This window comes from Hyperolius riggenbachi, chromosome 10 (genome assembly GCF_040937935.1).
Source record: "Hyperolius riggenbachi isolate aHypRig1 chromosome 10, aHypRig1.pri, whole genome shotgun sequence".
Taxonomy (NCBI): domain Eukaryota; kingdom Metazoa; phylum Chordata; class Amphibia; order Anura; family Hyperoliidae; genus Hyperolius; species Hyperolius riggenbachi.
The window spans coordinates 218,546,070-218,559,327 of NC_090655.1; the positions used below are offsets into that span (position 1 = coordinate 218,546,070).

At 43.1% G+C, this 13,258-nt stretch overlaps 1 protein-coding gene across 1 annotated transcript in view; it reads right to left on the minus strand.

The window, feature by feature from the left end:
- Positions 1-6,408: 6,408 nt before the first annotated feature.
- The window catches only part of LOC137536819 (zinc finger protein 208-like), a 75,810-nt gene continuing 68,960 nt past the window's right edge, over positions 6,409-13,258 (minus strand). The window contains 2 exon segments of the mRNA XM_068259015.1: positions 6,409-9,283; positions 10,808-11,539. Of these exon segments, the coding sequence (XP_068115116.1) occupies positions 7,827-9,283; positions 10,808-11,539 (2,189 nt within the window). The 3' untranslated portion in view covers positions 6,409-7,826.

The window sequence follows — 13,258 nt, forward strand, 5'->3', positions numbered from 1 at the left end:
TTACATTGGTATGTAAACCTGCACATACATGTGCAGAGCCAAGTCAACGCATCTCTTGTAACCACAGCTGCAACAAACATTGAAAAAATAAACAAAACATTTTTTTCTATATAAAATGTATAGTGCCTTGACAACATTGTTCTGGCCTCTGTTGCAGATGTGCATACATGGCTACGGTGTGCCTTGCTGAGATTCAGCAGGAAACAACATGCCAGTGAGGCGCTTGATTTACGACAGCCAGACTCACTTAAATTCCACGCTCATCATGATGTTTGAACAAGAACGAGCCATCAATGAGTATTGGTATGACCTGGATGGTAGGACAGGCTCTGTGGAGGTGGGGATTTTTTGTCCGCTTTAGTGCGCACTGCATAAACTAAAGCTCTTTGTGTTGCGGTAAGCACAGCGTTTGATCTGTCAGTGTGAAGTGGGCATGACTTTTAAACTACCCGATGGACATGTACACACGCCAGACACTTTAAAGCAACACTTTATTCCACAAATGTAGGAATGTAGTATGATTTCTGCCCTTTCGAGATTGAAACACAACTCTGCGCCAACAACGTAATTTTTTGTGGGACTTTTGCCATGGATCCCCCTCCGGCATGCCACGGTCAAGGTGTTAGGCTCCTTGAAACAACTTTTCCATCACTTTTGTGGCCAGAAACAGTCCCCGTAGGTATTAGAATTGGCCTGTTCATTGAAGTCTTTGGTGCTTCGTCAAGTGACAGGCGGCCTATTGGGCCAATCAAAGTTCCGGGGAACATGCCCTTTAAAGTCACTGGACCCAAAAGGGCTCAGGGCGGGATAAGTGGAGCTCCCATTATTGGCAAATAGCGGGTGTACGTTACTGCAGCATATTGTGTGCACCTGTGACTTGATGTTAATTACACACGCTACGCTGCATAGCCTGCAGGATCCTAAAATTAAGGCATGCTGATTAAGTAGCGTGAGTAACAGGAGGTTACTGGCCCTATTTTTGTTAGTGAATCAACCCCAATGAATTGTAAAGATAATTCACAGAACATGAGTAGCAAAGAAAAGAGTCTCATTATTTTATTTTCATTTATAACATTTAATCACTCTGTCCTATTTGCAGTTTAGAAACCATACTCTGTATTTTTATCTGTAAACCAAGCAGAGCTAATGACATTTTGGAATTTCCTGCAGTAAAACCTTATCTCAAGCCGTCTCTCAGGTTCAGAACACAGGACTGAGTTCAACCCAGTTGGTTGAATAGCTTGGAGAAGCTCTTTTGCATAGATAACTCAGGTTTTTAAACTCTTCCTGTGCTGAAAACAACATTATTTTCTGCTTCAGGTTTGCTTTAACACCTTTGGCGTTATGATTCTTTCCAGATTTTAGGGTCTAAAAGCAATGCAATTTTTTTGCACCCTTTCAGACACTAAAACCTGGAAAAAAAAATCATGCTGCCAGGGATATCTGCAGCAGTTCCAGCATATCACTCACCTCCCTGGCTCCAGCGCTGCAGTTTTCCCTCCATCCTCCGGGTGGTGCTGCAACCCTAATGTGAGATTGCTGGCTGTTGTCATGACGACAGCCGGCAATCTCACCAGGGGGAAGCAGAGCCTCGGAGGCGCGGAAGAAGAATGGCGGCTGACTTCGGGATCCCTTGGGAGGTATGTTGCAACCGCCCGCTGCCCACATTGCTCTGCATAGAGCCTCCGGCGGCTCCCCCTAGCACAGGTCGGGATTACTGCTCTGAGCTGCAGTTTTCCACCCCGACCCTAGCTCAGGATTACCGCCAAGGAGGTTAAGCAGGTGTGGTCCTCTAAGTTGGTGAGTGAGTATTAGTCTTATCTAATATCTTCTATATCAGTGTTCCTGCTGGTGGACGATGTGCTGCAGCATATGCAGATAGCTGCTTATTCTACCCAAGCCTCTTTGCAATATACTCTTTAACATACTCTGCAAATTTGGTGATTTTAGCATGTACGGGGGCTTTACTATTAACTGCCATTGACTTCAATGTAAAATGCGAATGCAAATTTTTTGGAACAATCATTGGTGTAAAAAGTGAATGGGCAAACAAACATTTGTTAGCTGTTCATACAAATGTAAACAAATGTTTGTTCACTGGGAACTGTCCGCCAGTGAACATGTTCATCCATCAAGAAAACGAGAGAGAACACCGAGAGCCCAATATAAGTGCAGTATGTACTGGATTGATGTGGGTTATGGGAGGCATGTAAAGTTATACTCACAAACATGGGGTACCACTAAGGCAATCACTGTAGATGCAGGTGGAGAGATTAGATCTGTCCTCACTCAGGATTAAGAAACCACTCTCTGTAGATCTGGAAGCAATAGGTTAGCACCCTTTCACCATGGGAGGACTTGAACAATGTGGAAATGAACAGTGGTGCTAAAAGGATAAAAGTAGTTAAAACTTGGGAGAGAGGAGAGGCAGTGGTGGACTTACCTCCTCCAAGCAGACACAAAAACAGGTTGATGTTATATCAACAATTACATTTATTTATATATACACTCCAAAGGGTCAAAGCATTGCATTTCGCAGGTGTGGCCAAGCTTCATCAGGCAATAGGGGATGAAGCATACAGCAACAAGTGTCTATGACATCCATCGCTATTGCTGGACTTGTCAGTTTCCACATTAGCAGAACAACCTGTATGTGAAAATCTAACTCCCCTCCATGTGGCTGGACCTGCTTATGGGTACCGTGACACTGGCCTCATCAACAGACAAGAATTCAACTGATGATATTTCACTATAAAATGGAGACAATGATTTCAGTCTCTATAAAGAAAAATGAAGTATTTACACAGTATACAGAGTATAAACAAATAATAAGCAGTCACCGATAGAATTGTAAAACATTTAGCAAACAGATATGGTAACAATTTAAGGTAAAATATAACACAGAATTAATAATCATCAGAACATAAGCAGCCCTAATCCAATTTTACCAAGCCTGTGATTCCAAACCATGTAGTTATTAAAAAAAGGGGGTTTTAAAGGATACCCGAGGTGACATGTGACATGATGAGATAGACATGGGTATGTACAGTGCCAAGCACACTAATAACTAGGCTGTGTTCCTTTTTTTCTTTCTCTGCCTGAAAGTGTTAAACATCAGGTATGTAAGTGGCTGACTCAGTCCTGACTCAGACAGGAAGTGACTACAGTGTGACCCTCACTGATAAGAAATTCCAACTATAAAACACTTTCCTAGCAGAAAATGGCTTTTGAGAGCAGGAAAAAGATAAAAAGGGTCAATAGTTGATAGATTTTAGCTCTGGCATACTTCAATGAATGTGTCATTGAGCAAAAACAATAAAACAGTTAACACTTAAAAAGTAGATTTAAACATAAAATAAAACTGTGGAATATCTTAAAAAGTCATTTTAGGAGAAGGAAGATAAATATAATTAATTAGTTTATTTTCGCTTCAAGTGTCCTTTAACTACTTCCCGACTGCCCATAGGTTGCAGAAAGGGGTCGTGCGTCCCCCATGGGTGTTTTTCAATCGTGTCTTAAGTGATTAAAGATGAATTTCCTACTTCACTAGACTGAACATATACATCCTGTATATATTTATTTTATTTATAAAGCGCCAACATATCCCATGGCACTGTACAATGTAGGAAAACAAACACGGGATACATAATGATAAAGACAATGATATACACCAAATATGGACAGTGGTACAAAATACAGAACTGGTGATTACAATAACAAATTTAAAGAGACTCTGAAGCGAGTTGAGACATGATGACTAAAATGTATAACAGAGTGCAAGCTATTAAATGAATAACATTCCAAGACACAAAAGGGGAGAGAGCCCTGCCCTTGCGAGCTTACAATCGAAAGGAATGGGGTGCAAACAAGAGGTGGGAGAAGTACACAGTATATATACAGGCAGTGTGTGATTAGGATATATACAGTGGAGGAAATAATTATTTGACCCCTCACTGATTTTGTAAGTTTGTCCAATGACAAAGAAATGAAAGTCTCAGAACAGTATCATTTCAATGGTAGGTTTATTTTAACAGTGGCAGATAGCACATCAAAAGGAAAATCGGAAAAAATAACCTTAAATAAAAGATAGCAACTGATTTGCATTTCATTGAGTGAAATAAGTTTTTGAACCCCTACCAACCATTAAGAGTTCTGGCGCCCACAGAGTGGTTAGACACTTCTACTCAATTAGTCACTCTCATTAAGGACACCTGTCTTAACTAGTCACCTGTATAAAAGACACCTGTCCACAGAATCAATCAATTAAGCAGACTCCAAACTCTCCAACATGGGAAAGACCAAAGAGCTGTCCAAGGAGGTCAGAGACAAAATTGTAGACCTGCACAAGGCTGGAATGGGCTACAAAACCATTAGCAAGAAGCTGGGAGAGAAGGTGACAACTGTTGGTGCGATTGTTCGAAAATGGAAGGAGCACAAAATGACCATCAATTGACCTCGCTCTGGGGCTCCACGCAAGATCTCACCTCGTGGGGTGTCAATGGTTCTGAGAAAGGTGAAAAAGCATCCTAGAACTACACGGGAGGAGTTAGTAAATGACCTCAAATTAGCAGGGACCAGTCACCAAGAAAACCATTGGAAACACATTACACCGCAATGGATTAAAATCCTGCAGGGCTCGCAAGGTCCCCCTGCTCAAGAAGGCACATGTGCAGGCCCGTCTGAAGTTTGCCAATGAACACCTGAATGATTCTGTGAGTGACTGAGAGAAGGTGCTGTGGTCTGATGAGACCAAAATAGAGCTCTTCGGCATTCACTCAACTCGCTGTGTTTGGAGGAAGAAAAATGCTGCCTATGACCCCCAAAACACCGTCCCCACCGTAAAGCATGGGGGTGGAAACATTTTGCTTTGGGGGTGTTTTTCTGCTAAGGGCACAGGACAACTTAATCGCATTAACGGGAAAATGGACGGAGCCATGTATCGTGAAATCCTGAACGACAACCTCCTTCCCTCTGCCAGGAAACTGAAAATGGGTCGTGGATGGGTGTTCCAGCACGACAATGACCCAAAACATACAGCAAAGGCAACAAAGGAGTGGCTCAAGAAGAAGCACATTAAGGTCATGGAGTGGCCTAGTCAGTCTCCGGACTTTAATCCAATAGAAAACCTATGGAGGGAGCTCAAGCTCAGAGTTGCACAGAGACAGCCTCGAAACCTTAGGGAGATGATCTGCAAAGAGGAGTGGACCAACATTCCTCCTAAAATGTGTGCAAACTTGGTCATCAATTACAAGAAACGTTTGACCTCTGTGCTTGCAAACAAGGGTTTTTCCACTAAGTATTAAGTCTTTTATTGTTAGAGGGTTCAAAAACTTATTTCACGTCAATGAAATGCAAATCAGTTGCTATCTTTTAAGGTTATTTTTTCGATTTTCCTTTTGATGTGCTATCTGCCACTGTTAAAATAAACCAACCATTGAAATGATACTGTTCTGAGACTTTTCATTTCTTTGTCATTGGACAACCTTACAAAATCAGTGAGGGGTCAAATAATTATTTCCTACCACTGTATATATTAACCTTGCGTTAAGCCATCGGATTCAGATGTTTGCAGCCAACAAAGCAAACCCATTGCTCTAAACATTTGCAACAAGATGCTCTACAACCTTGCGGCAGGGAACACACGTCTTTCAGTTTGCTGCGTGCATTTTTCTGCATACGTTTTCTGCACACCAAGTGTGTTTCTATGCAGAAAAACACATGTTTTTTCACAGCAGCTAATGCAACTGATACAGAAAACTGACAAAATGTGCAGAATCATGATGCAGAATGTCAGTTCTTTTTCTGCACGTGAAAAACACATTAAGTGTGAACTAACCCATTGATTAACATGAGTTCTGTGCAGAATTTCTGTGCAGAAAACGCGTACGAAAACTGTCAAGTGTGTTTGCTGCCTGAATCTGAGTCTGCTTACATATTTTCATTAGAAACATTAACAAGCTTTGTGCATCTGCTTGTAGTTAGGAGAATGTACATATAATATATTTTTATTTACACAAACACACACACTTTGTAGCATGCACTGGATAGCATGAAAGAGTCATTTTAAGAAGGAAATACCACTCACCACACCACCACGCCGAAATGGGAGCCGGTCCAGGCATAGTAAAACCCAAACGACACCCGTAGAAGGAAAGTACGCTCAAGCAAATGGCATAAAAGTCCAAACTTTATTGGCCAATCGTTCTGGACAGAGACATATCAGCTCACGCGTATCGTAGCACAAACCCCTTAGTCATTGCTAAGGAGTGAGTTTGTGGTCCGATGGGCATGAGCTGATATGTCTCTGTCCAGAACAATTGGCCAATAAAGTTTGGACTTTTATGCTATTTGGTTGAGTAGACTTTCCTTCTACCTTTAGCATGAAAAAGTCCTCATGTGTACTGTAAAAATACTTCTATGTGAATCTTGCAAGAAATAAAATTATTAAAGAAAAAAACCCTTTCTAAAAGAACACTTATGGCCAAGACATTCACCAGACTCAGTGGATGTTATTGGCTGCTGCACTCCACACTGCATCCGGCTATGATGGGGAGATGGAGGACAGTATGCTCTGCCCAGCTCAGGTTCACAGTGTTCTCCCCAGAGCCTTTCAAGTGGGCGGGCCGCCCACCTAAGATTGTTCCCCCGCCCAGCTGTCATTTGCCCTGGTCTGCGGCAGAATTACTTTCCTTCTCTTGATTTATTACAGCAAGCAGCAGCTGTGTCTGTGTAGCTGGCCGCTGTCACTCAGGCATGCTATCACCGCCCTCCTCCCCAGCTCCTGTCAGTAGTGTGGAGGGGCAGGGAAAGCTCGTTACAAGCAGTGGGGTCAAGAAGTACATGTGAAAGTAGTAACAGCCGTTGCAAGGAGCTGAAGTATGCTTTGTTATTTCAGGCATGTTTGTCTTTCCTCCCCCGCAATTAAGCGTCTGTAAGAAAAATAAACTCACCCTGCTGCCTGGCCGCTGTGTATCTATCTGAATGTGCTGCACTCGTCTCCTGCTTTTAAGAATAGATCCCAGGTCAGTTACAGCAGGGCCAGATATCCCACAAGGCAACAGAGGCAGTTGCTTGCTAGAAGTCCCTCTGCTAAATGAATGGGCATGGAGAGCATGTGTGCTTTACCTGCTAATGGATTAGAAGCTGTTGGACACTTAATGGCAGCTGTTCAGCTTCTGTGCCGGTGTGCTGTGCTCTGCACTTACTACACTGTGCAGTACAGAGCTCGGGAAGCTGTGATGAAGGCGATGCAGCTGCTATGAAGAAAGTTTGCCTGTTTGCCTCCCCCCTCCTGTGCATCATGTTGCCTGCATCACCCCTCACAGTCCTCTCTACACACTTCTGTCTGCTATGGGGCTGTTAGGCAAGTCTTCCTGTGTGTCATTGCAATGACACCCAAAATAACAGCATTCAAGTCATATGTTTATGGCCCCCTGGACAGCAGTGTGCACACTATGCAGTCCTCAACAGGTAAACAAGCAAGGTCTTCAAATACACCCTGACTGAGAATGCCCCTCCCCAACAGCATCACTATGTTTGAGATCCCCACCCTTCCTCTATTAGTAGCAGCCAGTGTTAACCCCTTTTCTCCCACCAGTGCGATTCCTCCCCCCAGCAGTACCCAGCGTGAACACACACACACACACACACACACACACACACACACACACACACACACACCACCCAGTAGCATCCGGTGTGACCTCTCACTGACTAGCACCCAGCATGACCTTCCCCACCCGGCTACTTTTTCATGCCACCCGGCTGGAAAAAATTCTGGGGAGAACCCTGGGTTCACTGTAGGCAAAGATAGGTTTCACTGATCCTTACTTATCATCACTGTGAGTGCTCTGATGTCTTGAAAGATGTGACTTATGTTTAAAACATTTTCCGCACTCAGTACATGAATATGGCTTCTCACCAGAATGCACTCGCTCATGACTATTAAGGTGTGACTTATGTGAAAAACATTTCCCACACTCACTACATGAATATGGCTTCTCGCCAGTATGTAATCGCTCATGACTGACAAGGTGTGATATTTGTGCAAAACATTTACCACATTCAGCACATGAATAGGGCTTCTCTCCAGTGTGAGTTCTCTCATGTGTGAGAAGATTTGATTTGCGTCCAAAAGTTTTCCCACACTCAGTACATGAGTACGGCTTCTCACCAGTGTGACATCTCTCATGGCTGACAAGGGTTCCTTTATCGCTAAAACATTTCCCACACTCAGTACAAGTATATGGCTTTTCACCAGTGTGAGATCTCTTATGTTTGACAAAGTTTGATTTATTTCCAAAACATTTCCCACACTCAGTACATGAATAGGTCTTTACACCAGTGTGAGATCTCTCATGTTTGACAAGGTTTGATTTATGTCCAAAACTTTTCCCACACTCAGTGCACGAATACGGCTTCTCACCGGTGTGAGATATCTCATGAATGACAAGGTTTGGTTTATGTCTGAAACTTTTCCCACACTGAGTACATGAATATGGCTTCTCACCAGTGTGAGATCTTTCATGTTTCACAAGATGTGATTTCTGTACAAAGCATTTCCCACATTCAAGACATGAATAACGCTTCTCAGCAGTGTGAGATATCTCATGATTGACAAGATGTGATTTCTGTATAAAGCATTTCCCACACTCAGGACATGAATATGGCTTCTCCCCAGTGTGAGATCTCTCATGCTTGATAAGATGTGATTTCTGTACAAAGCATTTCCCACACTCATGACATGAAAAGGGCTTCTCACCAGTGTGAAGTTTCTCATGTAAGACAAAACTTGATTTCCAAACGAAACATTTCCCACACACCGCACATGAATAGGGCTTCTCACCAGTGTGAGTTCTCTTGTGTGTGACAAAATGTGATTTCACTATAAAACATTTCCCACACTCAGGACATGAATAGGGCTTCTCACCAGTGTGAATTTTCTCATGTAAGACAAAACTTGATTTCCAAAGAAAACATTTCCCACACTCAGCACAAGAATAGGGCTTCTCGCCAATGTGAGTTCTCTCATGTCTGACAAGATGTGGTTTCCGTACAAAGTATTTTCCACATGTGGAACAGGAATAAGACCCTTCATCAATGGTAGAGCCCAGCTGGGTATGAGGCCTCTCAGCGTTAGACAGGTGAGGGGAGTGTGGGGGAATATTTGGGGTAACCAGGATATCTGCAGGAGACTCTTGTCCAGTGACATCATCATCTGTTGTACAGTTTGTGGATCCAGAGAGACAAGTCCCTGAGAGGTTTCTGATGCCAGGACTCTGCGCTGCAAATAGAGAAACATCATCACTTCCTGTTACAGAATTCTGAGAGGAGGAACAATGATCATTAGGGATGGGCAGTGAGCTGCTGCTAATTCCAAGTTGATGCAAAGTTTAGAAATGCAGCAGATGTAGCAGTTTTTCATACAATATGCACCATCTCAGAGTTATTGGCATGTCACTGACCATCACCAGTTATCAGCCTGACAAAGAACTGCAGAGGGTTGTGTTCATTACAGGTGGCTGGATAGTGTAATTGTTAAGAGCTCTGCCTCTGACACAGGAGACCGGGATTTAAATCTCAGCTCTTCCTGTTCAGTAAGCCAGCACCTATTCAGAAAGGAGACCTTAGGCAAGACTCCCTAATACTGCTATTGCCTACTCAGCACGCCCTTGTGGCTGCAGCTCTGGTGTTTTGAGTCATCCAGGAGAAAAGGGCAATATAAATGTCTTGTCTTAGAATTCAGCCAATCAAATGCATTTTCTGAGACCGGATTTAAACTTGGTTGGGACTTGAGTGGTTCATTTTCAATCTGCATATATTTGCATACAAATTACATAGATGTTCATAAACTCAGAAACATTTGCATCTTATTGATCCTCCCTATACAGGACCTGTATTAAAAGACCTCAGTCTACAGAAGCAAATCCATCAATCAATCAGATTCTAAATTAGCCCGCATGGCCAGGACCAAAGAGCTGTGCAATGATGTCAGGGACACAACTGTAGACCTGCACAAGGCTGGACTGGGCTACAAGACTATTGCCAAGCAGATGGATGATTTTGGACATAAAGTGCATTCAAATGTAAATTATTTTCATGAGGAATGGGAGGGGTACTGGATGGATCAGCTATTATTACCTTATTACAGACTGGTAGAACTAATTGAAACACCACATAGTAGATTTCTATTGGTTGGAACATATCTGTGATTATAGCTACATGAGGTAATTTAGTGACTTTCAGAGTTGGAAAGTCCTTATCTGATCAGCATTGCATTTCTGCTGCGAGATGTATCACAATGCTTCTTACTCATCCTCTCCACAGAACAGGGTGCTAAAAAACCATCAGGGTGTCTGTACTGTTTTTGATAGTAAGCTGTCACCAAATACAATCAAGAGCCATGGTTTAAGATAACAAAAATGTAACTTGAGTGGGTAGCATAACCCCTAATATGGCTAGTCTGTGAGCAGTGACACAGTCAGAACCAGGGCTGTGGAGTCGGAGTCGAGGAGTCGGGGCAATTTTGGGCACCCGGAGTCGGAGTTGGAGTCGGAGTCATGGTTTCAGAAACTGAGGAGTCGGAGTCGCATGATTTTTGTACAAAATCCACAGCCCTGTTAAGTATTAGACTAAGGAGTCGGAGTCGAGGAGTCGGAGTCTAAACAATTTTGGGTACCCGGAGTCATGGTTTCAGAAACTGAGGAATCGGAGTTGGAGTCGGAAGATTTTTGTACCGACTCCACAGCCCTGGTCAGAACAGCAATAAAGATACACATTTATTCTAGATTTAGTGCTGATTACTAACCTGTCCTGCCCTCTGTGAGAGTGTCCTCCTCTTTACTTGTTATCACTTTACCCTCCTCTATAGACCGCTTATCACACCTTACATATGTCTCCTCTTCTTCCTCTTTACTTGTCCTTGTGTCACCCTCCTCTACAGGCAGCTCATCACCACTCACATCTGTCTCTTCTTCCTCCTCTTTACTTGTCATCATTTCACCCTCATCTATAGACCGCTTATCTTGCTTCACATATCTCTCTTCTTCTTCCTCTTTACTTGTTCTCATCATGTCACCCTCCTCCACAGACTGCTGATCACCCCTCCCATACGTCTCTTCTTCCTTTTTAATTGTCCCTTTTATGTCACCTTCCTCCATAGACTGCTGATAACCCCTCACATAAGTCTCTTCTTCTTTAATTGTCCCCATCATTTCTCCTTCCTCCATAGACTCCTGATCACTCCTCACATACATCTCTTCTTCTTTCATCGTCTTCATTATTTTAACCTCTTCCACAGACTGTTGATCATCCCTCACACATTTATTTTCTTCTTCCACTTTAATTGCCCCTATCATGTTACCCTCCTCTGCAGACTGCTGATCATTCTTCACATATGTCTTTTCTTCTTCCTCTTTAATTCTCCTCATCATGTCACCCTCCTCCATAGACTGCTGATCACTCCTGACATACGTCTCTTCTTCCTCTTTAATTGTCCTCATCATGGACTGCTGATCACCCTTCGCACGTGTCTCTTCTTCTTATGCTTTAACCACAGTGGTTATATATATATATATATTAGTTCTCCACCCTAAAGCAAAAAAATGAGAAATAGTTTTCTTCAACACAGAAGTGTAGAAGTGTACATGTGTCACATTGTAAAAGATGCGTTACACATGTCAATGAGTGTGCTGGTAGCAATGCACTGTAGTTTATGTGTTAATATAACAGATTCTACTCTATCACATTGCAGCTGATGCAGTGAGAACACTTTTGGACTTTACCATCACATTGCCCTGCAGCACACGAAATAGTAATCATTGCAACGCAGGTCATGCATCAGTGTGATACTGGGCAGCACGGTGGCATAGTGGTTAACACTCTCGCCTTGTAGCGCTGTGTTCCCGATACGTTATTTTCTCCCCATGTCTGTGTGGGTTTCCTCCGGACACTATGGTTTCCTCCCACATCCCAAAAACATACAGATAAGTTAATTGGCTTCCCTCTAAATTGGCACTAGCCTACGATACATAGACTACACAATACATACATAGACATATTATTATGGTAGGGATTAGATTGTGAGCTTCTCTCAGGGACAGTTAAGTGTCAAAAAAAATATACTCTGTACTGTGGGAATATGTTGTCATATAAATACTAAATAATAATAACCAGCCTGACATGTGTGACTGAAAGAAGGCAGCATGCCCATCATTTAACCACTGAGCTACTGGATAGCAAGATGGTGCTCTACTGCATTGGCCAGTTTAAACCAAATGAAACAATAAGGTTTTATGTCTTTCAGACACATAAGTATTGGCCAGCAACGCAGGGGGCCACATTAAGTGCAGGTTCTGCATGGCCAGTCCCATTCAGTTACACTGAATGTGATCACGCAGCCAGGGCTGTGGAGGAGTAATTTTGGGTACCTGGAGTCGGAGTCGGTGGTTTCAATAAAGTGAGGAGTCAGAGTAGGATGATTTTTAAACAAAATCCATAGCTTTTGTAAAAATTAGACTAAGGAGTCGGAGTCAAGAAGTCAATTTTGGGTACCTGGAGTCGGTGGTTTCATAAACTGAGGAGTCGGAAGATTTTTGTACCGAATCCACAGCCCTGCACACAGCACAACGCACTGAAACGTATGCCATTTCCCAGTATAGGTAGCCAGATCCCCTCTAGTATGTGTAGTCAGATATCACCCAGTATAAATAGCAATACGACTCCCCTCCAGTAGGTAGCTGGATCACCCTCCAGTATAAGTAGCAATATGTCCCTTCAGTATACATAGCCAGTTAACCCCCCAGTTCAGGTAGCCAGATGCCCCCCCCCCCCAGTGCAGGCAGCCAGATATTCTGCCCATATAGGTAGCCAGAGTGCCCCCAGTATAGGTATCTGGATTATCCCCCAGTACAGGGAGCCAGAGTGCCCCCAGTATAGGTAGCTGCATCACCCTCCAGTAAAGGTAGCCAAATGTCCCCCTTCCCTCAGTATAGGTAGCTCCTTCACTCTGCAGTATTGGTAGCCAGAGTTCCCCCAGTATAGATAGCTGCATCACCCTCCAGTATAGGTAGCCAGATGTCTCCTCCACCCTCCCCAGTACAGGTACAGTACAGATCAAAAGTTTGGACACACCTCATTCAAAGAGTTTTCTTTATTTTCATGACTATGAACATTGTAGATTCACACTGAAGGCATCCAAACTATGAATTAACACATGTGTAAGTATAGTACATAACCAAAAAGTGTGAAACAACTGAAG